Source organism: Rhodofomes roseus (genome assembly GCF_022264815.1).
Source record: "Rhodofomes roseus strain CIRM-BRFM 1785 chromosome Unknown C8Q71scaffold_8, whole genome shotgun sequence".
Taxonomy (NCBI): domain Eukaryota; kingdom Fungi; phylum Basidiomycota; class Agaricomycetes; order Polyporales; family Fomitopsidaceae; genus Rhodofomes; species Rhodofomes roseus.
In genome coordinates this window covers 801,203-824,363 of record NW_025952964.1, presented here as the reverse complement: position 1 = coordinate 824,363, position 23,161 = coordinate 801,203, and the positions used below count along the sequence as shown (strand labels likewise).

General features: G+C 55.9%; 9 protein-coding genes across 9 annotated transcripts; all 9 read left to right on the top strand.

Annotated features, from left to right (window-relative positions):
- Positions 1-12: 12 nt before the first annotated feature.
- On the top strand, positions 13-2,318 carry C8Q71DRAFT_856988 (cytochrome P450; the record flags this gene model as incomplete). The annotated part of the gene is made up of 14 exons (XM_047927354.1): positions 13-225; positions 282-396; positions 453-470; positions 525-544; positions 599-610; positions 656-721; positions 777-882; positions 946-1,088; positions 1,139-1,364; positions 1,415-1,424; positions 1,488-1,781; positions 1,842-1,928; positions 1,978-2,097; positions 2,150-2,318. The coding sequence occupies 14 exons, from the start codon at positions 13-15 to the stop codon at positions 2,316-2,318; spliced, it is 1,599 nt and encodes a 532-aa protein (XP_047779845.1).
- A 448-nt stretch (positions 2,319-2,766) lies between these two features.
- On the top strand, positions 2,767-4,048 carry C8Q71DRAFT_562455 (uncharacterized protein). The gene is made up of 5 exons (XM_047919375.1): positions 2,767-2,959; positions 3,009-3,069; positions 3,128-3,425; positions 3,489-3,645; positions 3,715-4,048. The coding sequence occupies exons 2-5, from the start codon at positions 3,024-3,026 to the stop codon at positions 4,003-4,005; spliced, it is 792 nt and encodes a 263-aa protein (XP_047779844.1). The 5' UTR covers positions 2,767-2,959; positions 3,009-3,023; the 3' UTR covers positions 4,006-4,048.
- Positions 4,049-6,006: 1,958 nt separating this feature from the next.
- On the top strand, positions 6,007-7,158 carry C8Q71DRAFT_754589 (uncharacterized protein). Its single transcript, XM_047923497.1, has 4 exons — positions 6,007-6,150; positions 6,205-6,511; positions 6,566-6,716; positions 6,785-7,158. Exons 1-4 carry the CDS (start codon positions 6,114-6,116, stop codon positions 7,085-7,087), a joined length of 798 nt encoding a protein of 265 aa, XP_047779843.1. The 5' UTR covers positions 6,007-6,113; the 3' UTR covers positions 7,088-7,158.
- Positions 7,159-7,440: 282 nt separating this feature from the next.
- C8Q71DRAFT_562425 (uncharacterized protein) lies at positions 7,441-8,687 on the top strand. The gene is made up of 3 exons (XM_047919374.1): positions 7,441-8,002; positions 8,077-8,227; positions 8,286-8,687. Exons 1-3 carry the CDS (start codon positions 7,716-7,718, stop codon positions 8,589-8,591), a joined length of 744 nt encoding a protein of 247 aa, XP_047779842.1. The 5' UTR covers positions 7,441-7,715; the 3' UTR covers positions 8,592-8,687.
- Positions 8,688-9,186: 499 nt separating this feature from the next.
- On the top strand, positions 9,187-10,638 carry C8Q71DRAFT_562348 (uncharacterized protein). Its single transcript, XM_047919372.1, has 4 exons — positions 9,187-9,478; positions 9,546-9,849; positions 9,917-10,067; positions 10,138-10,638. Exons 1-4 carry the CDS (start codon positions 9,448-9,450, stop codon positions 10,453-10,455), a joined length of 804 nt encoding a protein of 267 aa, XP_047779841.1. The 5' UTR covers positions 9,187-9,447; the 3' UTR covers positions 10,456-10,638.
- A 527-nt stretch (positions 10,639-11,165) lies between these two features.
- Positions 11,166-11,804, top strand: C8Q71DRAFT_723086 (uncharacterized protein; the record flags this gene model as incomplete). Its single annotated transcript, XM_047921566.1, has 3 exons — positions 11,166-11,211; positions 11,268-11,565; positions 11,639-11,804. 3 exons carry the CDS (start codon positions 11,166-11,168, stop codon positions 11,802-11,804), a joined length of 510 nt encoding a protein of 169 aa, XP_047779840.1.
- A 1,150-nt stretch (positions 11,805-12,954) lies between these two features.
- Positions 12,955-14,161, top strand: C8Q71DRAFT_706607 (sure-like protein; the record flags this gene model as incomplete). The annotated part of the gene is made up of 6 exons (XM_047920514.1): positions 12,955-13,107; positions 13,165-13,300; positions 13,351-13,378; positions 13,436-13,530; positions 13,587-13,623; positions 13,678-14,161. The coding sequence occupies 6 exons, from the start codon at positions 12,955-12,957 to the stop codon at positions 14,159-14,161; spliced, it is 933 nt and encodes a 310-aa protein (XP_047779839.1).
- A 3,035-nt stretch (positions 14,162-17,196) lies between these two features.
- Positions 17,197-21,325, top strand: C8Q71DRAFT_754546 (major facilitator superfamily domain-containing protein). The gene is made up of 11 exons (XM_047923496.1): positions 17,197-17,543; positions 18,803-18,915; positions 19,012-19,072; positions 19,161-19,285; positions 19,473-19,580; positions 19,649-19,757; positions 19,822-19,886; positions 19,942-20,171; positions 20,244-20,464; positions 20,522-20,695; positions 20,754-21,325. The coding sequence occupies exons 1-11, from the start codon at positions 17,489-17,491 to the stop codon at positions 21,119-21,121; spliced, it is 1,629 nt and encodes a 542-aa protein (XP_047779838.1). The 5' UTR covers positions 17,197-17,488; the 3' UTR covers positions 21,122-21,325.
- A 177-nt stretch (positions 21,326-21,502) lies between these two features.
- Positions 21,503-23,094, top strand: C8Q71DRAFT_808328 (uncharacterized protein). The gene is made up of 3 exons (XM_047926021.1): positions 21,503-22,096; positions 22,156-22,327; positions 22,387-23,094. Exons 1-3 carry the CDS (start codon positions 21,566-21,568, stop codon positions 22,794-22,796), a joined length of 1,113 nt encoding a protein of 370 aa, XP_047779837.1. The 5' UTR covers positions 21,503-21,565; the 3' UTR covers positions 22,797-23,094.
- Positions 23,095-23,161: the final 67 nt, after the last annotated feature.

The following is a 23,161-nucleotide window of genomic DNA, read 5'->3' as shown; positions in this document are numbered from 1 at the left end:
TTGCCATCTATAATGGTCGCCTTGCTGGGTTACGTACTGTGGAAGGTTGTGAAGATCCTTGTCATATCCCCTCTTCGGTCCACCCTACGAGATCTGCCGGGACCCCCCAGTCCTAGTCTGGTCTTCGGTAATCTCGCTGATATTCAGAAGGCCAACGACCCAGCGTTGCACGAGTCTTGGGTGGAGGCATACGGTCCGACGCTCACCTACAAAGGCTGGCTCAACGTAAGGCGGGACACTTGATATGATGCTCGTCGCTGAGCTGATACTGTCTGCGTTAGTCGTATAAGCTGTATACTCATGATACTAGAGCACTGGCACATATACTCAGCCACTCGAATGACTACGCTAAGCCTGAATTGGATGCTTTCTTTCTCAACAAGATCATTGGTCGAGGTATGTCACGAACTGTGATCTTTGCGTGCGTAGTCCTCAAGGCGTTGATTCACTAGGTCTGATCGTCGTGGAGGGTAAATGAGGTGTGATCTCTCACAAGTCGCTGTTTCTGACAATATTGCCCCCAGGCGAGCAGCACCGCCAACAGGTAAGTAGAAATGCCACCATATGCAACGTCAGGGCTGACAATATCCATTCTCAGCGTCGTGTTCTCGTACGTGCCTATCATACGTTGGTGGATCTCGCTCACGAGTCATAGAATCCAGCTTTCGGGCACGCTCAAATCCGGGAGCTCACAGGGATCTTCGTCGAGAAGGCGCAGCAGGTGCGTGACAGATCGCGCCTGCAAGTACACCCCACCTCTAAGGGGAGATCTATAGCTACGGGACTTCTGGAGCGACCAAATTGCAGTTACCGGTGCTCTAACTAGGATTGATGTTACTGCTGGTCTAAGCAAGATGACTCTAGACGCGATCGGACTCGCCGGTAGGTTATGCCGTGCGGTTCGATGTGGCGCCTTACTGACTGCCGCGCGCCGCGCACTTACAGGTTTCAACTATGACTTGAATGCTTTGGACGGCAGGCCGAACGAGCTGAATGAGGCATTCACCGCCATGTTCCAGGTCGTTACAAATACGACGGCGGCTTTTACCTTCGTTCTCAAATACACATTTCCTATCTTAGATCTAATTGTGAGTACTTCGTGTCGAACGGCATGTGTACGCTGATGTTGTCTGTGCAGCCGGACAACTATGCAAGAGGGACAAATGCAGGGCAAGCCGTCGCACGACGGGTGGGCATGAAGCTTATTGAGGACAAGAAAGCGGAGATCATGCAGGCTTCATCTGATGGGAAGGGGGCTGGTGACACCTTAGGCAATCGTGACCTTCTCACTCTGCTCATCAAGGCCAACATGAGTACAGACATCCCGGAAAACCAACGCCTGTCTGACGAAGATGTCCTTGCACGTACGTGTATCTGTCTCCGATGCCTGCGGTCTGCTGACCGGTGTGCGAAGAGGTGCCGACGTGCGTCGCGAGGCGATTCTCGAGATGATTTGCAGCTAATATTGGCGCGTGGTCCACTATCAGATTCCTCATTGCAGGACACGAGACGACGAGTTATGGGACAGGCTGGAGTCTGTTCGCTCTCGCTCAAGTGCCTCATGTCCAGTGCAAGCTTCGCGAAGAGCTTCTCGGTGTGCTGACGGACACGCCTTCGATGGATGAGCTGAACGCCCTCCCCTATCTGGACGCGGTGGTGCGCGAAACAATGCGGCTATATGCACCCGTCCCTGTTACTGCGAGGGAAGCATGCAGAGATGATGTGATCCCTCTCAATGCGCCGTACACCGACCGGCATGGCCAGGTGCATGATCACATCGAGTGAGCGTCCGTCTGTTCGCAGTCACGGTGTAGCTATATGAAACCTAACACATATTGCAGGATTCAGAAGGGCACTGCGATCCTGATTCCTATCCTGGCTCTGAATAGATCCAAGACACTGTGGGGAGAGGATGCTTTCGAGTTCAAGTAGGTGCAAACTTGATAGCACTACGTCAAATACACTCATAAGTTATAGACCGGAGCGCTGGGAGAAGCTGCCCGAAGCGGTTCAGAGCATCCCCGGTGTATGGGGTAACTTAATGACCTTTGCGGGCGGGCCACGTGCATGCATCGGATATCGTTTCTCGCTCGTCGAGTGAGCGCGAACGCACTTCTCATGAACCTCCGCGGGACTGACACTTGAACAGGATGAAGGCGTTACTCTTCGTCCTTGTGAGGGCGTTCGAGATCGAGCTCGCGCTTCCCGCGAACGATATCATCAAGAAGGTTGCCATTGTCCAGCGCCCATACATCCGGGATCAGCTTGAAGCGGGGAGCCAGTTGCCTCTGCTCTTCAAACCGTATCAGGCTGCGTGATAATCCACAGGATGAGGTACAAGTATGCTGCTCTATCTCCGATCTGAGTGGCGCTGACTTCGGTGTTGCATGCAACATTCATTCAGCTCCCTTACTCGGCTCGCTCCCTGCCGAGTTCTACAGTTGACCTGGATCCACTCCTGTTCGGTGTACAACTACGCTTACATCGTTGATTGTAAGGTGGCGTCGCCTCGAGGAAACGATATTGCATCATCATAAAGTGTGCCCGTCTCCGCATGTTTGCGCAGTCAGTGCTAAAACGGTTTCGGTGTCTGGCCGAGCTCGCTGAGGGTAGTCGGAGGAGGGGGTCTATTTAGCCACCGGCCGGTACCGCACGCGCGTCTCGACATCTTGACGGACGGTGAAGTCCTTGAACGGTAGGTGCATTGCTGCCACGGCGGTGGCTACACTGTCTAGAACCGATCATTAGACACGTTCTTGAACGTAGGTGAACCACGTCCGCGCAGTTAGGATTGCAAAGTGAAACATCTGCTGAGATCAGTAGCTAGGCCCGCCGGTCTACACGCCTCGCGAATGGAAGCATGATCCAAGCACGCCACAAAATCCAAAGCCCTATAAATGGTGAGGATGGGACGTAGTCCTTTCGGGCCCCAGTCTCAAACACTTTCGTACGGAATCGGGTGCGTGTCTACTACACGGTGTCACGATTCTCGTTCATTGTCCTCCCAGAAATCAACCTGCGATATGCTTCGAACTCCGAGGGACGTTGTAGGGCTGATTAGCGAACGCTGTGCGTCCAATGAATCCGAAGTTTATCTGATCATTGACTAATACGGTACATGTCCTAGTCTACGCGGATGACGGAGACATCCTCATATCGTCTTGCGATGGTATGCAGTTCAAGCTGCACAGGCAGAACCTGCACATGCATTCGGATATCTTTCCCGGAGAAGAGGTCCATGCGGGCGACGAGATCGTGGACTTGTCGGAAGACTCGGCCACGCTGGACCTTCTGTTCCAGTATATGTATCGCCAGCCGCAGCCGGACCTACGCCACGTTGAGTTCGAGCAGCTGGCAAAGCTAGCGGAGGCTGCGGAGAAGTACCGTGTCTTTGCCGCTATGGAGATCTGCAAGGTTTTCATGAGGTGTGTGCCGATATCGTGGCCTCGTTTCCTCCATCGTCGTGCGAGCCTAACTAGCGTTTCCAGGTCCTCATTGTCCTCTGGAAAGGATCCCGTCATCATACTGGGCTATGCTGCGCGCCATGGATATCAGGAACTTTGCGCTGAGGCCGCACCACTGACGCTCAACGTGTCAGCCCGGGACGCTCTGGACCATTTGGGTCCGTCGCATTTCGTCAGCTGGGTGAGCACCATGGGTTGAACGTAGAGTACAACGATCCCCATTGACGATCAAATTATGGCCTATTGACAGAGTCTTTACCGCGATCCTTGGGTACAGGCCTTACTCGATGCCTACCATCCACCACCATCGGGCGGTATCCTGCACAAGGGGGGATCCTCGGAGTGTGATCTCTGGAAGCCCTTCGTGCTCGCCGTGATTGACGATATGGGCCGCGACTTGGCAACAGTTAGCCTGATTTCCTCGGTCCTCGAGAAGAACTACGAAAGATTGCGGGACTGTCGTCATTGCAAAATGCGAGCCCAAACATGGCGGGACCAGATCCAACGGCGCATTGCTGAATTGCCGAGTTTCCAGCTCTGAACTATGCATCAGATGTTGTTCCCCAGCGTCGATTCATAACCCTGGCGGCGTTAGACCGGCGGCGTCCTCGCGTACTACTATGACATTACTTTAATTTCAGTGTTGGATCTGAAGCAAACTCATGCCATGTTGGGTGGCCAGTGTACAGATGTGAAACAGGTGAATGTATGAGTCTGTGCGAGCTTGCTCGGATCCAGGCAGCTTTATGGTCTTGTACGACTCCGACGACGATTATCTGGAAGGACTTCGAGTCGGAGGCGCTTGTACATTGCTTCCTGCGGCTAGCCACTGCCAGGTACATATGGTCCGAATCCTAGACCAAGTAAGTCTGCACATCCGGAATTGAACTGAAACTTGCATGGGGCTACATACTGACTCAACACAGACGTACAGGCACTTTACACACTGCGAAGTTGTCGAATCTTCAATTGCAGTCAGATGCACTGAGAGCTTGGCACTGTATCTTCGGCCGGCGTCTGTCACAGCAATGGACGGCCCTCTAGCACTTATGTAATATTGGGCCTCGATCAATCTGCCTCTAAGCGAGAGAGACCCGTCGGACGACTGCGTACTTAGTCTCCGTTGCTGACCAAAAAGAGTTACTCTCGTTTTTGGTCTGCAATAAGACGCGCTGCCTAACCGGGCCTGAAGGGTTCCGGATATAAAAGGCAAGTAGTGATTTGCCTCCTGACTCTCCCTCCAGAGCGCGTCTCGTGTCGTGCTGGACTACGACGATACATAACGAGAATTTGCTACAGAATTGAATGTTTCTGATCCTTGATAAGTCTGTGCACTTCACGGTGCGGTTTGGCTGGTTGCACGGTATGAAGACGTGCATAAAGGTGCGGATGGTCCACATATGGTATTGCTTATGTAATCTCACGTTGTACGTTCGCTCGGACGCTCAAGTTTGGCGATTTGAGTCTCTTTGAGTGACAACCTTCAGCCAAAAATCGCCCAGGAGCTTTAACTGAGGTACTGTTTTTGATTTTTGCTCTAGGTAACACTTTGGTCTCCATCGTGCACTAGAAGATTGGTACGCGACGGACACATTTATCACTGGCGCTGTGGTTTGTGCATGAGCTTAAACATCGTGTTCAAGCTGCAGCATTCGAGAAGCCTGCTGTCCAAGGGTAGCATCAGATTGAGTGATATATCATCCCGCGGGCTAAACTCAGCATGGAAAATTCAGGGAGGAGTATCATCATGTTACAAAACGAGCGTGGTGAACTGCGCCGGGCAGACAAAGACCTTGCGCCCGTCGTCGCTGTTGTCCTCGACATCCGATGTTGCACACGAAATCAACGGGGGCGCCGCGAGCAGCCTCTATGTCATCTCCCAGATCTCTATGCCTGCGACAGTGTTGAACACTCTGTCAAATGACCTCTCCTCCTCGAACAGTTGCTTGAGCGCCGCAAGGGGCTCACCGATGAAGACCTCCCCAGCGCCCCAGCGCCGTATTTGCGTCTCAACACGCTTGCGTCTCGTCAGCGACGCCCTGGAGTTATTGTCCTCCGACTCTTCGCTCTCGTGACGCTCGTCCACGTCCTGCACAACTTCGTACTCCTGAGAGATCTGCGCGCATGCAGCACACATACACGTTTTCCTTCACGAAAATCTGCAGTGTTCTCGCCAGGGCGTGAGCATGACACCCTTGCTCTTCCACACGACAATTACTTCGAAGGGACGGACGGCGCAGTGCTCGATCGGGGCCACAGCTCGGAGCGAGGTACTCAGATTGTGGTGCTTGTCTGAGGCAGGCACACAGAGACCGGTTCTTCTGCCAAGCATTGACTCAGTTGCATACCATTAAACACGTCGGCCGTGCTCCACAAGATCCAGACGGACGTCGTACCGCGTAGTCGAGTCGCAAACAGTGAAGATAATACGCAGACGCGTGTGCAGAACACGACGCGGAGCGCGTTATTTACATCTATTTTCCACACACGTGACTCGGCCTACGGCCGAACGTCGCAGGCCCGCATAGCCGTGTCCAGTGGTACAAGACTATGCGTACTGTAACTTGTTTTCAACCTCGTTACACCTCCGCAGAACATCATCTACGAGCCACTGGCACTCATTGTAGTTGAAGGTTGGAGCCTATCGGCATGTCAGCGAGTTCGAATCCCCAGTACAATGAACGGTGTGAGTAGTCTTGCAGCTTCAGGCGTAAATGAGACTTGTACTGACTCGTGGCAGTCTGTGCCGCGGACGCAGACATCACGGTCTCTTCGTCGGATGGGGTACTATTTAGGGTGCACAGGAACAACTTGGGGATGCACTCCGACATATTCCCCGGCAGCGAGGCAGACGCCGTCCCTGTGCGGAACGAGGTTGTTACGCTGACAGAGAAGGCGTCGACGCTGGAACTACTGTTTCAGTTTATGTACCGTCAGCGGCAGCCCGACCTGAACCAGGTGAGCGTGCAAGAGCTGGTGTTGTTAGCGGAGGCCGCAGAGAAGTATTGCATTTACTCGGCGATGGGGGTATGTAAGATCTACGTGCGGTGAGTAATATGCTAGATGTTGCGTTACCAAAAGCTCATCAAGGGCACTTGAAGGGGGGCAATCCCGGCAATTCCCATGCAGGTCTTGGTGTATGCTGCAAGGCATGGGTACAACGATTTATGTGATGAGGCTGCTCATTGCACCGTCGACATTGACGCCGCTGTCGCTATGAGATATCTGGACGACAGGATGTTCCGGAAGTGGGTGAGTACGCTGATTAATCTCGGTCGTTTTACTGAGACCGCTCACGGTGTAATGGCACTATGGAGAAGATTCTATATCGCGAGAGTCGGCTGCAGTTTCTACTCAGTTTACACCGTCCATGGACATCGGTAACTCAGCATGAAGGGTTCGAGGGCGAAGACTGCGATTTGTGGCTGCCATTTATGGGCGAGGTCCTGCAAGAATTCAGGTCGCTCTCGAGCGTTAACGGCGCGAATGCGATCTTCAACAAGTATCGGGGGATGCTGGACGATTGTCATGACTGTCAAGTGCAGCTGCGGGAATGGGAGAATAGGATTATGGCCGTACAATACAACAAACTTCTGCCGAATTTCACGTCATTCGGCCCCTGAACTGTGATTACTGATATGCGCATCATAGTGAATTTACGAGTCTATTGAAGCCACAGTACTCGATGTCGGATCTACTGGTTGTTGCTGAACATACTTGCACTTGTTCACGTCTGCTGATGTTCCTGCGACACTGATACTTAACTAGCGTCATAGTTGGGTTCAAATCGTAAGTATCCTGTCGTGCCTAGCTCGTGCTCGCCTGTGATTGACTACACATCTGCATCTCGCGCTCCACCTTGACAGGGCGGCCAAATGGATTCATGACGGCGGGTTTCTCTGTACCCTGACTCTCATACTCACCTCGTGTTGATAGCATTACGATTCATGCCTCGCGATCCCCACGTTGGCGAAGAGAAGCTTGGCCTCGAGGACGCCACATCGGTGCAAGCCCCACGACGACAAACTGTGTAAGGCTTCATATACTTAGCTTTGTCGCATCGAGACGTTGGCTACCCCCTCGAGTCTCGAGTAGCCTTACCCGCCTGGTGCATTCGATAGGCTTCAGTGCTCATCCAACCGACTTCATCAGGATGGCTGAATCAGAACCGAAACACAGTGAACGTTGTACGTACCAGACCTCTTCTTGGCACAAACATGCGTGGCACTCACCTTGTAGCCACAGTCAATAATGTTGACTCGGATATCACCATTTCATCCTCTGATAATGTGCTCTTCAGAGTACATAGGAGGAACCTTGCGACTCACTCAGAAGTATTCCCCGACGGCAATATTGCGACCAACGATGAGATCGTTCCATTGTCCGAGACATCCTCGACGCTGGAGTTGCTATTCCAGTACATGTATCGCCAACCGCAACCCGATATCACGGAACTTCCCTTTGAGCAACTGTCGAAGCTGGCTGAGGCAGCTGAGAAGTGTCTTCTCCGCGATGGAGATCTGCAGGGTCATGATGAAGTGCGTGTGTCAAGCTACTTTCAGTTATAGAAGTGTCGACAGTGTCCATACTCACGATGTCGTTGTACTGGTAGGCTGTCGTTACCGAAGAATGCAATCGCCGTCCTAGCATATACTGTGAGACATGGGTACCCCAAACTCTCCCTGGAAGCCGCTCCCCATACTGTGAATGTCGAACCGAAGGAGGCGTTTGAGCATTTGGGACACTTGTGGTTTGTATATTGGGTGAGAGAAGAAGCCTTCGGATACTATGGAACAGCGCACTGAACTCGCGGACATGCAGGTGCTATATCGCGAGCCCTATCTAAAGACCTTGATGGAGGCACATCAGCCTCCAGGTCCCGGAGGTCACCTCCTGCATCGCGGAGGCATCGCGGAGTGCGACCTGTGGAAGATATTCCAGCTGAAGGTCACTACTGCAATCGGCAGCGACATGTCAGCGCTCAATCGCATCAACGACATCTTCTCAGAGGCTCAGAGTTTCGCCTCGCTGTCCACGTGTACGCAGTGCAGCAGGAGGGCGGAGACCTGGTCTACGCAGATAACCAAGAAGATTTCAGCGTTGCCGCAGTTCAGCCTGACGTTATGAAGTGGCACAAACATGCATCGAGGATGTTGGCGTGGTATGACAAGACAATCTGCTCCTGGCCGCCGTAGCATATTGTGATCGGAAGTTGCAACTGCACAGAATCGATATGCGCATTGCGTAGCACTAGCAATCAGCTCTCACTGTCTAATTTCAATGTAGGTTACGAGCGCGTACAGAGCCTTTCCTGCACCATGATACTTTACTTCCTTCCACCCCCCGCATTGAATCGGCGCGCCGGCGTGACTCTACTATCCGTGTGGAAGCCATTCCAAACGAGCGTCACCAGTGTAGTTGACAACTCGTCGACGCCGAATCATGATGTCATTGACGCTGTTTTACATAGTGAAAGGAATTCCCTTCGATGTTCTGTGCGCGTGTACGAAGCAACAGGAGTGCGTCTGGTGTACACAGATCGTCAGGAAGGTCTTGTTTTTCTAAGTACTGAGTCTGTCTGATCTACAAGGAGTCGTAGGTCACCGGTCACCATTGACTGTCACGTATTCGATTGTGCTACTAGTAGACTGGGGACTAGGTCGTCGGTTGGTCATGGTAAGTGCAAGGTGCGATTCAAACGCACCAATTGACAGCGGCGATCGCTAAGTTTAGGCATATGTCACAGCAGTACGCTTCTCACAATCATCTATCAGACTGCGGTATACTATAACGGCAATTTGCATCGCCCACCAGCGCCTGAAGTTGGAGGTTACGTATGGAAATGTGGGACCACCGTGGAATACTTATACTGGCCTCCTAACGCCCGGTGCTGCACTGTGCTCTTCTGTCTACGCAGGTAGAAACGAGTACGCACCTCTCCCAAACCTTCTGCGCCGAGGTTGACCTCAAAGAGTTGGCGGATATGGAGTCGGACCCTAAGTATAGCGAACGCTGTGAGTTTCCCTATGAAGACGTCCGCGGTGGTACAACATCGCTCAAACGATTCTGATGATTTGATAGTCTGCTCGCCGGACTCAGACATAACAGTCTCATCGTCGGATCGGGTACTCTTCAAGTTGCATAGGACCAATCTGGGAGTCCACTCCGATATCTTTCCTGGAGTCGAGGCGAACATTCCCGTTCAAGACGAGATCGTTGCCCTGGAGGAGGAGGCGTCAACGCTGGAGTTGCTGTTCCAATATGTGTACCCACAGCGGCAACCCGACCTGAGCAAGCTGAACGTACGCGAGCTGGCACTACTGGCTGAGGCCGCAGAGAAGTACTCCGTCTATTCGGCGATGGAAGTGTGTAGACTTTACATGCAGTGAGTGCATTTGGTCAGTGCTGGTCGCGGCCCCGAAAAGCTCATTGAGCGTACCACGGGCATGCAGAGCGGCAAAAAAGAGGATGCCCATGGAGGTCTTGATGTACGCCGCACGGCACGGATACACAGAGCTGTGCGATGAGGCCGCTCCGTATACTCTCGACGCCGATGCTGCTGTTGCTCTGAAGGTTATGGAGGGCGATTTGTTCAAGAAATGGGTGAGTGGCTACAACGTTTCATCAGTTGGCCGTCCTACGGTCGCAAAGTTGATTCTTACGGCACATCCAGATGTTATATCGCGAGCATCGGCTACGGCACCATAGAAGAATATACTATTCAGCGATCAACCTCGGACACACTCACGAATTCGAGGAAGCGGATGGGCCAGAAGAATGCTATCTGTGGCCTCCATTTCTGTGGGCGATCCTTCAAGAACTCGGAAAATCGCTTGTGGCAATCCATGATTCGGAGTCGCAGGAATTGTTCAAGAAGCATCGCCCTATGCTCGAGGATTGCGAAGAGTGCATGAGGCGGTATTTCAGTTTGGAGACCTCTGTTGTGACTGGGAGTTTCTTCTTGCCAAAGTTCACGGCCATTCAGTGTTGAGATACAGAGGGATTCATGGCTTACAGATGATCCGTCGATGTACTGTGCAGAAATGATATCCTCGTCTGAGTGCAATCGAGTTGCTCAGTCCAAGACATATCGACATTGACCAGAGTGATTCGAGATCATCCCGTATGTCGATGAAACTGAGTGCATGTCAATAGCATTGGGACGCGCCAGGACTGCTAACTTACCATGGTGGGCCTCGAAGCAAGAGTCCGGGAGACGCATTAATAAATCTATTCCGCACAACAACTGCAGGCGCATATTTTGAAATTTCATACAACAGCGCTTTGCTAGTCTGATTGCGTGTATGTTCTGGATCTCAGCGGACCGCAAATATTGGGTGTCTTCCGACAAAATATGGGGCTGCATGAGCGAGAGATTGAAGGGAAAGTGTCAAAACGCAAGCGCACTTTCCATGTAACATGAATACTCACAGTGGCCTTCATCATCGGACGGCGCCTGAGCCGCGTGAAGTGTACGTGAAGTGGTCAACAAGGTTCTGGTTGTTCAGTCATGCGCTACTTCTTCGAGGGCAGCGTGAGAGTGCCCCAGCATCCCCGTCTTATCAGACCATCGCGCCCGAGTCTTATACCCTCGTCGTTGTACCCATTTACAAGCATCTAGGCACCTGCATCTCGCGCTGCCCCTCAACGACACGGAGATCACAGCGAGTCCCACAGATCTCGCAGTAGCTCCAATCAACTATGGACGAGGATCTCTCCGAGCCGAGCCCTAGATACAGTGACCGGTGTGAGTGATCGCAAGGAGCAGTTACTGTGGCGACTTACACTAAAACACCTGAGCAGTCAACGCCCCCGACGGAGACGTGACGATCTCATCGTCCGATGGGGTGCTCTTCAAAGTGCACCGCAAGGACCTCGAGACCTACTCCGATATTTTCCCCGGGACCGACGTCCCAGTGGACGACGAGACCGTCTCGTTGTCGGAGCACTCGTCGACACTGGAGCTGCTGTTCCAGTATATGCGTCGCCAGCGGCAGCCCGACTTGAGCAAGGTCCCTCCTGAAGAACTCGCAGAGTTGGCGGAGGCTGCGGAGAAGTACTGCGTCTACTCAGCAATGGAGGTGTGCAAGGTGTACATGCAGTAAGTACGGCTTCGCCAAGTGGCTTGACGATGCTGTTCGGGTCAGATCTAATCATGACCACCTACCGGATAGGGCTGCAATCCTGAAGATCCCGCTGACTGTCATGGGATATGCGGCAAGGCATGGCTATGAGAGCCTCTGCGCGGAGGCCGCTCCGCACACCCTAGAAGCGAAGGCCGCCGACGCTCAGAGGCAACTCGACGCAACGTGCTTCACTGAGTGGGTTAGTGACTCTTAATAGTCATACCACCTGTACGACAACTCACAGACACTTACGCCAGGTGCTTTGGCGCGAGGAATGGCTGCAAGTCATGGTTAAGACACATACTTCGTCTCTTCCCTCGTCGTCCTTGTTCACGCACAAGGGAAGTTACACAGAGTGTCATGTGTGGTATAGATTCCAGGCAAGCCTTTTGCAAGACCTCGGAAGCTCATTGGCCGCTTTACAAAAACCTAGAGCGACGTTTGACAAGCAACAGTGGTTGTTGGCAGACTGTACGTACTGTGCGAAACGTGCTGAAAATTGGAGGCTCGCGATAAATACGATGGTGTTGGGCATACCGGTATTCAATCCATTGGCTTGCCTCGCATGACCGTCACGTCCGTGTTGGTATTTACATGGAGAGGCATTTATTTGCGAGTGGGCAATGGTGTACGATACTTACAGTAACAAGTATATGCTGCTTTCGGTTCGACGAGAATCGAAACTTGATTCTTGAAGCTTGGAGCTTGAAACTAGTTGGAGCCGCGTCGCGGTCAATCCACAAGCACGACGTAGCTTTGCACTTACGCCGTGTTAGTGGTCAAGTAGAGTAGGATGTCAAGTCTAGCGTAGAGGAGGCCGCCGGATGCTGTCAGTGTCGAATGGTCATGCGTGGTAAATAGTGAGCGCTGTCGGGTGTCGCGCCTGGTAAACAAGGGTAAACACTGGCAAGTATGCAGCCTCTCCTCCTCGGCCCAGGGCGCCGGACAACCTTTAATGTCACGATTGACTGCACCCTACTGCTTCAACTTGCCCTACTGTGCATTGTTTTCGTCCTATGTATGCAATTCGACATCGAGTTCTTGACCCTCTTCATTACCATTCACACACCTGACAAGCTGTGAGGTTCACGCGGCTTCGCGGCCTCTCCATCCCGATTTGTCGCGCTGCCTCTGGGTGCTGGCCGTCTTACCGCTCGCTCATCGAAGCGCACGGTGCCGCTCCGTTCTCGCGGTCATGAATAGTCTATCCGACAGAAAACTCCTGTACGCTTTCCACCTCGGTCCTATTGGACAGGACGTTGCGAACCTATTGCGAACCGGACTACGTCGCTCCGCATCAGCTTTCCCCTCGTAACCGCTTACTGCACAGAGACTGGACGTTCTTCTTCATCTTGAGCTCGACCATGTACCATCCATTGATAGCGCAGGCTGCGCTCGCGGTGTCTTTTCTCGCAGCAGCGAGTGGGCCTCGGAACCTTGTCCTCAGCAACGACGACGGGTGGGCGACCGCGCAGATACGCGCGCAGTTTGACGCGTTGGTGGATGCGGGGTACGAGGTACGCTGGGTATATCTTCGCATGGAATAGGACGCAGTTGACACGCAGGATGTGCAGGTCATTCTGTCCGCACCGGCAGTGAACCAGTCGGGCAAGGGCTCGCGGTCGAAGACGCCGACCACCCTCGACGAGCCATGTGAATTTGATACGTGCCCGGTAGGGTCGCCCGCAGAGGGCTTCAACGCGAGCAACCGTGAGTTACAGAGCAGCCCCAGGGGTGTCGAGACTGATGTGGCTACCCAGCGCGGTTGAACTATGTGAATGGCTACCCGTGAGTCGTGATCCCACAGGCAAACTGGATGGACACGCTGAGGACAGAACCATGAAGGGCCGACGCGGCAAGGTACGGAATCCAAACGCTTTCGAGGCAGCTCTTCGACGGGTCTGGTCCGGATTTCCTAGTCAGTGGGCCGAACATCGGACGTGAGCACCACCCCAATCACCCATCCCACATCACCCCTCTGACTGTGCGCATATAGTCAACGTCGGCATCTCTACGCAATTTTCAGGAACTGTGTACGTCCACTCCGATGCACATTCGCGTACCTCGAGCTCATCTACCCCTTACAGCGGTGCCGCTGCCGAAGCCTCCAAGCTCGGTATTCCCGCCATCGCCTTCTCCGGCGCGTCCGGGTCACAAGTCTCCTACACCACGCTCAGCACCTCACCCGACGCGCCTTCCACGCTCGCCGCGCACACGTACGCTGCGCTCACTGTGCGCTTCCTCTCTACCCTCTTCAACAGTACCGCCTCGCCGTTCCTCCCGCCCGGCGTCATCCTGAACGTGAACTACCCCTCTTCAGAGCGCTGCCCCGACCCTGCAAGCTACCGCTGGGTGCTCGCACGTAACCTGTGGAACCCATTCGCGACGGACGTGCAGGTGTGCGAGGGGAGCGCGAGGCTGCCCCATGAGGCGGAGGTGGTGAGGAGTGAGGATGGGTGTTTTGCGAGCGTGGCGGTGATCAGCGCAGAGACGAAGACGGATGTGGGGCGGGCGACGCAGGCGGCGGTTGTCGAGAGTTTACGGGGGCTGCCATTGAGCTGTATGGATTAAGAGGGTAGGGCGCACGATGGCAAGAACCAAGCAAGAACTGTAATAACTTATCATTGTATGTGCTATGAGACTCCTTTCTTCTGATCTTCTGTTCCACAATAAGTATTGAACGTAAGTCCACTGAGCCTACAGAATCATCTGAACTTTTGTGATACTATGATCGACGCTGGGTGCCTGCGCGCGACGAACCGGATGGTGGCTGACGAGCGAGTACATATGAACGGCACCGTCGAGTTCATTCCCGGCCCGCGCCTAGTCGTCGCATAGCCATTGTATATCAAGTTGACTCTACTAGTCTCCAGGGTAGCCAACGGACGGACGACATAATTAAGTACGTACTCGAACAGAATCCCAATCCCCAATCTTGCCCTATATAGTATCTTTCCTTCCCGATCTGTCAGACGATCGCTCGTGCTCCACCGACTTCTCCCTGCTTTACCTACCTCCTTTCTTGAGCCTCAAGATTCCGCACGCGGCAGCGATGAGCCGGTCGTGCGTGCACTTTGAGCACGGTCGAGCGGGCCAGACGATAGTAAATCTTCGAGTTCAGATTCTACCCGCCTGATTCCTTCCTAGCCTACATATATACGATCGCATAAACTCCCCCTCATTTGTCCACCGGCGAGGGCAATGTGGTACGACTAGAAGGGCAACAGCGCCATCACGAGGGAACGTCTGCTGCTACAACCACCACCCGCAAACATAGAGAATAACACAGACACCATGGAACGGTTCCCGAGGCAGCACTTGCCTACTCACTATACAAAACACGGATCTTCGGGGACCATGCTCCTTTACTCTATGTTGTTCTCCAACGCGGGCTGTCCCTCCGAATACCGTGCTGCGACGTCGCCCAGTGCTGCGTGCGCATACAGTTAGCCGCGCGCAGTACCTACGCATACGTCGGCGGGTAGCCCGGGGTGGCAGTGGTACTGCTGCTCCTGACAGGCATAAGAGGGCCGCGAGCTGTCGGCTTCCGTGGTCCGTGTGCCCCTGTGGTTGGTAGGTCCTCCACGCTCGTCTTGATCGTACCGTCAGGTAACATGTTCCAAGGCGATCAGGAGGGCACAACAGCACGATTGGTTTTCGGACGCCACATCGTACGAGCCGCGGTAGGTGAGCCGTCCGACGTTCTCGTACGTCCCGGCGGCAGGACTAGCCCCACGTCGTTCACACCAGGCTATCCCACAGGGGAGGACAGGAGAACGAGGTGGGCAAGGTATGCCGGTGAGTGAATGTCGACGAACGTCCACCCGGCACCGCACCGGCGTCCCTGCTGGCGAGCCGTCAAACACACTGCCGTCCAAGAGACTTACGCTCCCGTCCAGGAAACAAGAACGCTGGCTAGACATGGCGCTGACGGACGCCGGTCCATCGTACAAGCTTTCCAGTCAGATGTCACCCGGACGCACTCCGAGCGCAGAGTGCATCCGAGTGCGATGACAGAGGCACGCCAAACGGAGGGGAACACGCGTACGGACGGATCGTCTTTGGACGCGGGCGCAGGTGGCGCCTGCGCCAGAGTGGCCATGATTCCTGAAGCCGAAGCCGAAATTGCATTCGCGCACACGTCCCATCGCGTAGTCCATCCGCCGCAAGACAGCCTGAGCTGCTCCCTCAACCAAACGGAAACCCCGCCCAGCCCGAAGAAGGGAAGACGAGAGAAGGGCGGGCTTATCGGGTACGCCAAGGGGGAGCACGATTGGAAGGAGGGTAGCGCGATCGCTGGGAGATTCTATGGGAAAGGTGGGATTGCGCGCGAGGGGTAAGATTGCAAGGCGCACAGGCGGAGGAGACTGAAAGCGGTAAGGCCAGATGACTTATCTCGCGAGGGGCGCTCCATCAGGGCCCGGACGATGCGCTGAAGGGAAGTGAGCGGCGCGCAGAGGATTGGGCGAGACGCCCCGTAATGAGGTTGGGAATTGAGAATGAAGGTAGGCCGCACGCATGATCGGCGGGCGCGTGGTGCCGTGCTTCAGGAAGGCTCGAGCTTATCAGCGTCGTGGGATTGGCCATAGCTTGCTAGCGTGGCTGAAACCATTGGAACGGCAGAGCAGGACGAATGGGAAACGAAGTTGTTGGGATCTGACGTACAGGCGTTGTTTGAGGTGGGCATGTGAATCTCGTTCGTTTGATGCATTCAGCGGCTTCCAGGACGACCTACGACAACGGGGGCGAGTATGATATACCAGCGGGATCAGGTAGGGTGAAAGTTGAAAGATATCGGATTTGTACGCAGAGGGGGCCACTGGGCAGTATGCAATGGTGAGGGCTCCCAGGCAGACGACCTTCAGCAGAGGAGCTAACGAGAATCACTTGCCTCTTGAGCATCATAGCAGAGTCCACGAAGTCGGCCTCTGAACGCGACGCGTCCCGTTCCAACACCGTGTACACGCCCTTCCAGGAAGTTCCCCTACGCCTCTTCGGACGACCGTCGTATCGCGAAGCTCAGCGGCATTGAACACGGTGTTTTCCCGAGATGGGGCCGCCTGTGGGAGCGTCAGCGAGAGCAGGTAAGAATAACGCACCATTTGTAGGCGATCGAGGGACGTTTCTTCGGGGCCGGCCTGCGGCAGTCGGCAGATGCCAGAAGTCGAACGGAGGAGGATGTAAACGAGGAGGAGGCTCCCTCGGCTCCGGGAGAGAACAGGCTCTGCGTCCGGGCGCGCGGGCATTGAAACGCGAGTGAGCGGGGCGTCCTGCATCTTATGTTATCATAGCCTGAGCGGACGCGGCCGCCTGGAGGTGGAGGTGAGCGGTGCATAGCGAGACCCATCGTTTCCAGATTGAAATTCATAACGGCAAGAGGCGAGACGAGGGAGAGCTGCCAACCTGGCACTGACCACTGGAGATGTGGACCACAGGCCGCGGTCTAGGGATCACGGCCGTTGACGGGCGCCTGTGGAAAGACAGCCGGCGCGGGGAGGGCGCGGCGCGACGTCGGGGCGACACAGCGAGCAAGCCTGGGGAGAGCTGGCGGCGGTGAGGAGGTGGGCGGGAGGGCGGGGCGGGGACCGGGGACGGCACCGGAAGCTCTTGGCGACCCGATCAGGATCGGGGGCTGGGATTGGGCGATGAGGCTGACGTGCACGCGACTCACCAGCCACGGCAGCCTCATGACATAACTCCCCCAGGATCACTGCTCCTCCCTCCTTGTCCTCTGATAAGTTATGCCTCCGCGAGGTACCTTCCTTGCAAACACCCCGCCCTCTGTACCACCACCTCGCCCCCAGCCCGCTCGGTTCTGCCCCCCGCTTCTCGCGATCGCCCCGGCGACGATCTGGGCTTGTTATATTACTAGTTTTAGGGCACATTCGCGCGCTTCAAATGGTCCGCTGGGGTCTGCGCCTCGCCTTCCCGCTGCAGAAGAGTCCTGCCACCGGTGAGCCCGCCTCTAACTCTACCCGGTTTCAGTTCCTTCCTCTGCCTTGCTCTCAACTTTTCAAACAATGCCCACGATGGCGATAGCCGCGTTGGGATTGGATTTGCTCGTACGAAGCCATCCTGCTTCTGGGATTCATGACTGACGCGGATGGCGGGAGCCTATCGCAGGTGCTATGCGAGCGCTACACTTGGTTTCTGCACTGCAGCTGTGTATAAGCACGCCCTGGACGGCCATCGCTCGGCCGCACCTCCACTCGATGAAAGTGGTCGGCATGCAATGATGCCATCTTCATGACCCTCGGTATCCTTCCAGGCCCGCGGGGGCTACAATACCCATGGAGCGTCCCGAGACTCTCGGTGTTCCCGGTATACACCCGCGAAACGCGTTTCGAGCCTGCAGATGAGGCTCGCGCGTACCAAGTCTCTGCTACTTAGTGCGATATTACGTTCAAATCATGGCGTTGCGTTCGTTGGGTGCCGAGCCACTGTGACGGGCGGATGCAGGACACGCGACGCACAGCGTTTGTCCCAGGAGAGGAGAGATCTGTTCGCCTGTCTTTGGATCTGATCTGTGTGAACGGAGCTGATCGTGTTTCCGCTTGCGCGCGAGACAACCCTCCGGACCCGAGGACGTGAAGAGGGCCTCTCCAGTGCTACCTACTACTTAGTGTGCTCCTCCCTTACCGCCGCGCGGTTCGTTTGTCTTTCCTCTTCCCCACATCAGCTCCCTTCTTCATTCTGGTTCCTTCCCCGAGCTGTTCATTCCTGTCATTTCCTGTGTCCGCGCTTGCGTCGGCATCACCGTTCCTGTCTCTTCTGCGGCCCATCGCATCTTACCTTGCCAATCGCACACGCACAAGCGCGTCCGGAGCGCGGTGCGGCCATACTCAGGGCCTCCTTGTTTTCCATTCAAATAGGCGACCCCAGCAGCGATGACACTCCCCGTGTCGCCCGACGTCCTCGCAGGCGTATACTATCGCTTCGTCCAGCGGACGGAGACTCCCTCCACTCCGTCCATTGCCATCTCCCCTCCTTCGCCTTCTGTTCCTCCACTTATTTCTCGGGGCGTCTCCCATCGGAGCCCGCCGCCGTCGGGCAAACCACTCCTTCCCGCTTCACCGCCCCCGAGGGCGTCCACGGCGACGGCCCGTCTTTCTTCGTACTCGCAGCTGTCTTTACCGAGCTTGCCCTACTTCCACATGTCCGCCTCTCGCTCGGCTTCGATCGCTGACAAGGACTCGTTCGCGACTCCTCTAGGTTCGGCGTCCGCGTTGGAGGTGCGGTGTAATAGCGATGGAAAGGAAGAGGAGGAGGAGGAGGAGGTTGTGTATAGGATGTACAAGAGGCGATGGGTGGGGGTTCTTGCTATCGTGAGTGGTTCTGTCAATCGTTCTTACACTCCCGTTCCGGCGCTGTGGGGGTGTAGCTGGGATTAGTCGTACTCACGAATGGGGCTGGGACCACAGTTTATTCTGAACATAGTCGCGGGGATGTCGTTGGTGTGGTTCGGGCCCATAGCGGATGACAGTGCGTACCCTCTCCCCGTACTCCGACACGATCGCGGCGAGCTGACGGTGGCTCTTTCCTCCCTCGACCCTCTTCCCTGCCCTGGTAGCCGTGAATGAGTTTGGGTACACCCTCGATGAGGTCAACTGGCTCGGCAACTGCGTCAACTTCACGTATCTCCCCTGCGCGGCGGTCGTGCCGTGGTTGTATTCGAAGCTTGGTTTGCGGCGGACTGTGAGTGCGATTTCTCGAGTGCGAGGGTAGGCTGTGGGTAGACAAGAGCAGCGTCAAGGCCTTCTCGACCTGTCAAGTGTTGGAGCCGCTCACATGCGAGTGGTTCCCTCTGCCGTGTATCCTCCTTGTCGCCCGCGCCTTGCCGCTCAGGACCCTGGAATTGAGGCTGACGAGATATAATGGATAGTGCTACATCGGTGCGCTCCTCCTCCTCATGTCGGCATGGATCCGGTACGCAGGCACGGCAGACGGCCTCTCGTCGGGCGGGAGTTACGCATTGATACTGATCGGCCAGGTGTGTCGCGTTTCCGCGATCAACACAACACCGACGGCTAACGGCGCATCTGTCCGCACGGATTGCAGATCCTCTCCGGCGTCGTCCAGCCGATCTTCCAGGTGCTCATACCCGGGTACTCGGAGAAGTGGTTCGACCTGCGCCAGCGCACGACCGCGACGATGCTCATGTCGATCGGTATGTCCCGTTCACTCCACGCGTCCAGTGATAAGGCACGGCTGACGGCTGACGCGCGGCCCAGCGAACCCGATCGGCGTAGCCATAGGCCAGCTCATCTCTCCGCTGGTAGGCTCCCCGAAAGCCGGCGTACGTCCCCTCCCCCCTCTCATACCGGGGCCCCAACTGACGGATGCGCACGTAGCTCCTTATTTTCGCAATTATTTATAGCGCCTCTACGCCTTTCGTCCTGCTCGTCTCTGACACACCGCCGACCCCGCCCACGCGCGCCGCGGCGCAGCGCAACCCGTCTTTCATGAGTCTTGTACGCGCGATGGTCGGACGTGAGCCGGCTAGCAAGCCGACGTACATGAGCGTGAGGCAGAGGGTTGACTTCGTGCTCATGGCGTTTGTATTTGGTGTGCTAGTCGCTGCGTAAGTGTTTTGCTCCCCCCAGTAAGACTGGCGTACTGACGAGTGCGTTGCGCATGGGGTTGGGTCATGTAGAATCAGCGCCTTCTCGATATTGAGCGCGCAAGACCTGGAGCCGTACGGATACTCGGACGACCTCTCCGGCTTGATGGGCGCGACGCTCTTGCTTGTGGGCATCGTCGTGACCGCGGTGGCCGCGCCGCTCTTCGACCGCGTATTCACGCACCACCTCGCGCTCACGATCAAGGTGCTCTGTCCGGTCCTGGGCGGGGCGTGGCTCGCGTCGATCTGGGCTGGTGCGTGTCCGCTATGCTCGCGTGTGTGGGCCGCACTGATGTGACGTACGGCGGTAGTGCGCGCGGGCGACACGGGCGGGCTGTTCGCGCTGATGGCGATCATCGGCGCGACGAGCCTGACGATGCTCCCCGTCGCGGTCGAGCTTGCGGTCGAGATCACGCACAACCCGGACGGGAGCTCCGCGATCCTGTGGGCGTCCGCGAACCTCCTCAGCATCATCTTCGTGCTCGGTGCGTTCCCTTGTTGCCTCCAAGGTCCCTTGTGGACACCGCGCTGACGCGCCTGCAGCGGAGGGCGCGCTGCGCGCGGGCCCCGACGCGGACCCGCCGAACAACATGCATGGCGCGATCATCTTCCAGGGCGTGTTTGTGCTCGCAGCTGCGGCGATTATCTTGCTCCTCCAGGGCAAGCAGACGCGGCGCGCAGCGGACGAGCAGGCGCAGCAGCGCGGGCTCGCGCACGAGGTCGAGGCGCCCCGCTCGCCGCGCCCCCACTCCGAGGAGTCGCTCGGGGCCGTGGATGAGAAGGGGAAGGGCGACCTGGACAGGCCGAGGAGCCCCGTGACCGTACGCGCAGTGAGCGTGGACTCGGGCGGGAGCGACTCGGACACGACGATACAGGAGGTGGGGGCGTCTGGTAACTTATTGTATGCTTGACTGCGGATGGATCGGGGTGCGCAGAGCGTTGCTGTAGTATATTCGTAGCGGTAAATGTGTATTATGGAACGGTCTGGTACTATTCGCTGCCGACTGTGGTAGGGCCGTGACGCGGGTATGTGTATGTATCAGGCCTTAGTAGGTACTTATTTAGCAGTGGATCTGGACGGAGGTACCTTCACCGTATGGAGTTACTTACGCCAATGATCTGGATCGACGCAGTGGGCATGTGTTGGTCCCTATGATAGAGCATGCCAGGAGTTGGCACTGTGGCGGGTGTGTGTGCCCGCCCATGGCCGAGCATCACGCTGTGACAGACGCGTGACGTGTCGCGACCGTGACGACGCGTCCGGATCAGGGCGCTGACAGCTCTCCGGGCGCACTACACATGCTCTCCCATGTTCAACTCCATGTCCCATTCCATCCACTCATAACGATACCACTATGCCGGGCCCACGAAACATGAAGAAGAAGGCCAAGCAGGAGGCCAAGAAGGCCAGGCGCTCGCTGGGCGGCAGACCGCTTGACGACGAGCAAGACGCGCCCTCTGGGCCTCCTGCGCAGGTCGCGTATGCGGACGACCATGACGCGGTATATCCTCCAGACAACGCGCAAACTGTGGCGGATGTTGCGTACCCGTACGATCAGTCAGAAGTTGCAGGTGCTCCGCAATGCGACCCTCCCTACTACCCTATCGAAGCATACCCCAATGACAGTCCACATACCGCGCCGGCTCCTTACGGCCAACCTCCAATACCTATCGCACATGAAGAGCACGAAAACATTCATCCATCACTTGTCAATGAGCCCTTCATCTACGATCCGGGAAACGGCCCTCGCGTCCGGAACGTACCCGCGTTCCTCGCTTCCAGCTTTGCCGCGCCGCCCACCCTCGATGACCCTCTCTGTGCGGAGTTCGCACAAGAGGAGATGCTGGAGATGCTATTCTCTGTGCTGCCTGAAGAAACTGCGATGGTACGCGTTATCCTCCTGAAGGGTAGACAGCACAGCTCAACCCGTTTACTTCGCCTCAGATCCTATGGTACAACAAGAGCCGAATCGGCGCGAGGGTCTGCCCTGCATGCCAACGACTGTATCGCTTGGGTGACGCCCTGCCAGAACATATGCTTGACGAAGACTCAATACCCAAGCCCAACGAACCGATCGCGCCCAACCTTCTCCGCGAGCAAGAGCTGAGTGGTCTCTGTACGTCCCATCTCTTTCGTCCACGAAACGCACCCTCACCGACGCTCTCGTCTATACAGGCTCTCCCATGTGCTTCGTCCTCGCAGCGTTCAACTACCCCGGCGCGATCCGCTCTGCCTGGGGCCGCATGGCAGAAGAGCTCGACGCAGAGACGTGGGACCTCCTAGACGGCCCCGGGACGTCTGCCGTGCAGAACGATCGCGGGCTCGGCATGCTGCTCAAGATGACGCGGTGCGCGGACCTCGGGCTAGGCGAGATGTTCTTCCCGGATGAGGAACTTCCGCCTGAGGACGACCAAGGAGACTACGAGGAAGAGTACTCGGATGAGGAAGACTACGGGGTGGAGGTGTCGCGGTTGGTACGCGAACCTGAGAAAGTCTCGTTACCGCGGCTTGAAGGAGGGTTGGGCGTTCAACCTGCAGAGGGCGAGTTGACACGGAGTGTGAATGTGCTCAGTCTAACTGCGTGATCTTTGTTGTTGCGGTGCTCATCTATACAGCTCATGCTTCTGCTTTCGACAGTTCTCCATAGTTGTTCGTGGATACAACGAGACCGGCAAAGCCCACAACCTAGGCCTTATTCCTGCTCTGGCCCCACAGAGCATCTTGCCGAGTATCCCATGTATCGTCTGCGTTCCCAGTATCTGCCCGTTGACTTATTCGCGATCTCGTGAAGTGTCCCTTCTTGAGTGGAGGCTAGTATGGCGATGGAACTCGTGTTCGGTTAAGTATACTCGCCTGCGGTCACGGCGCGATGTGGATTTGTTCCTCCGTTTGATGACCACATGTCAGAACTCCTGGTTGATGCATGCGCAGACAATGATCGACTCGGACT

What these genes read in the sequence shown, in the direction of transcription:
- C8Q71DRAFT_562348 (XM_047919372.1), top strand. Translation starts at nt 9,448, where the DNA reads ATGGAGTCGGACCCTAAGTATAGCGAACGCT. An exon ending in CCCTAAGTATAGCGAACGCT is followed by an intron (nt 9,479 to 9,545) that starts GTGAGTTTCCCT and finishes ATGATTTGATAG; the next exon opens with TCTGCTCGCCGGACTCAGAC. An exon ending in GTGTGTAGACTTTACATGCA is followed by an intron (nt 9,850 to 9,916) that starts GTGAGTGCATTT and finishes ACGGGCATGCAG; the next exon opens with AGCGGCAAAAAAGAGGATGC.
- C8Q71DRAFT_754589 (XM_047923497.1), top strand. Translation starts at nt 6,114, where the DNA reads ATGTCAGCGAGTTCGAATCCCCAGTACAATGAACGGT. An exon ending in GTATGTAAGATCTACGTGCG is followed by an intron (nt 6,512 to 6,565) that starts GTGAGTAATATG and finishes GGGCACTTGAAG; the next exon opens with GGGGGCAATCCCGGCAATTC. An exon ending in ACAGGATGTTCCGGAAGTGG is followed by an intron (nt 6,717 to 6,784) that starts GTGAGTACGCTG and finishes ACTATGGAGAAG; the next exon opens with ATTCTATATCGCGAGAGTCG.
- C8Q71DRAFT_562455 (XM_047919375.1), top strand. Translation starts at nt 3,024, where the DNA reads ATGCTTCGAACTCCGAGGGACGTTGTAGGGCTGATTAGCGAACGCT. An exon ending in ATCTGCAAGGTTTTCATGAG is followed by an intron (nt 3,426 to 3,488) that starts GTGTGTGCCGAT and finishes TAGCGTTTCCAG; the next exon opens with GTCCTCATTGTCCTCTGGAA. An exon ending in CGTCGCATTTCGTCAGCTGG is followed by an intron (nt 3,646 to 3,714) that starts GTGAGCACCATG and finishes GCCTATTGACAG; the next exon opens with AGTCTTTACCGCGATCCTTG.
- C8Q71DRAFT_808328 (XM_047926021.1), top strand. Translation starts at nt 21,566, where the DNA reads ATGCCGGGCCCACGAAACATGAAGAAGAAGGCCAAGCAGGAGGCCAAG. An exon ending in TGCCTGAAGAAACTGCGATG is followed by an intron (nt 22,097 to 22,155) that starts GTACGCGTTATC and finishes ACTTCGCCTCAG; the next exon opens with ATCCTATGGTACAACAAGAG. An exon ending in GCAAGAGCTGAGTGGTCTCT is followed by an intron (nt 22,328 to 22,386) that starts GTACGTCCCATC and finishes TCGTCTATACAG; the next exon opens with GCTCTCCCATGTGCTTCGTC.
- C8Q71DRAFT_754546 (XM_047923496.1), top strand. Translation starts at nt 17,489, where the DNA reads ATGGTCCGCTGGGGTCTGCGCCTCGCCTTCCCGCTGCAGAAGAGTCCT. An exon ending in GCAGAAGAGTCCTGCCACCG is followed by an intron (nt 17,544 to 18,802) that starts GTGAGCCCGCCT and finishes CGACTCCTCTAG; the next exon opens with GTTCGGCGTCCGCGTTGGAG. An exon ending in AGCTTGGTTTGCGGCGGACT is followed by an intron (nt 19,286 to 19,472) that starts GTGAGTGCGATT and finishes TATAATGGATAG; the next exon opens with TGCTACATCGGTGCGCTCCT.
- C8Q71DRAFT_562425 (XM_047919374.1), top strand. Translation starts at nt 7,716, where the DNA reads ATGTTGACTCGGATATCACCATTTCATCCTCTGATAATGTGCTCTTCA. An exon ending in ATCTGCAGGGTCATGATGAA is followed by an intron (nt 8,003 to 8,076) that starts GTGCGTGTGTCA and finishes TTGTACTGGTAG; the next exon opens with GCTGTCGTTACCGAAGAATG. An exon ending in ACTTGTGGTTTGTATATTGG is followed by an intron (nt 8,228 to 8,285) that starts GTGAGAGAAGAA and finishes GCGGACATGCAG; the next exon opens with GTGCTATATCGCGAGCCCTA.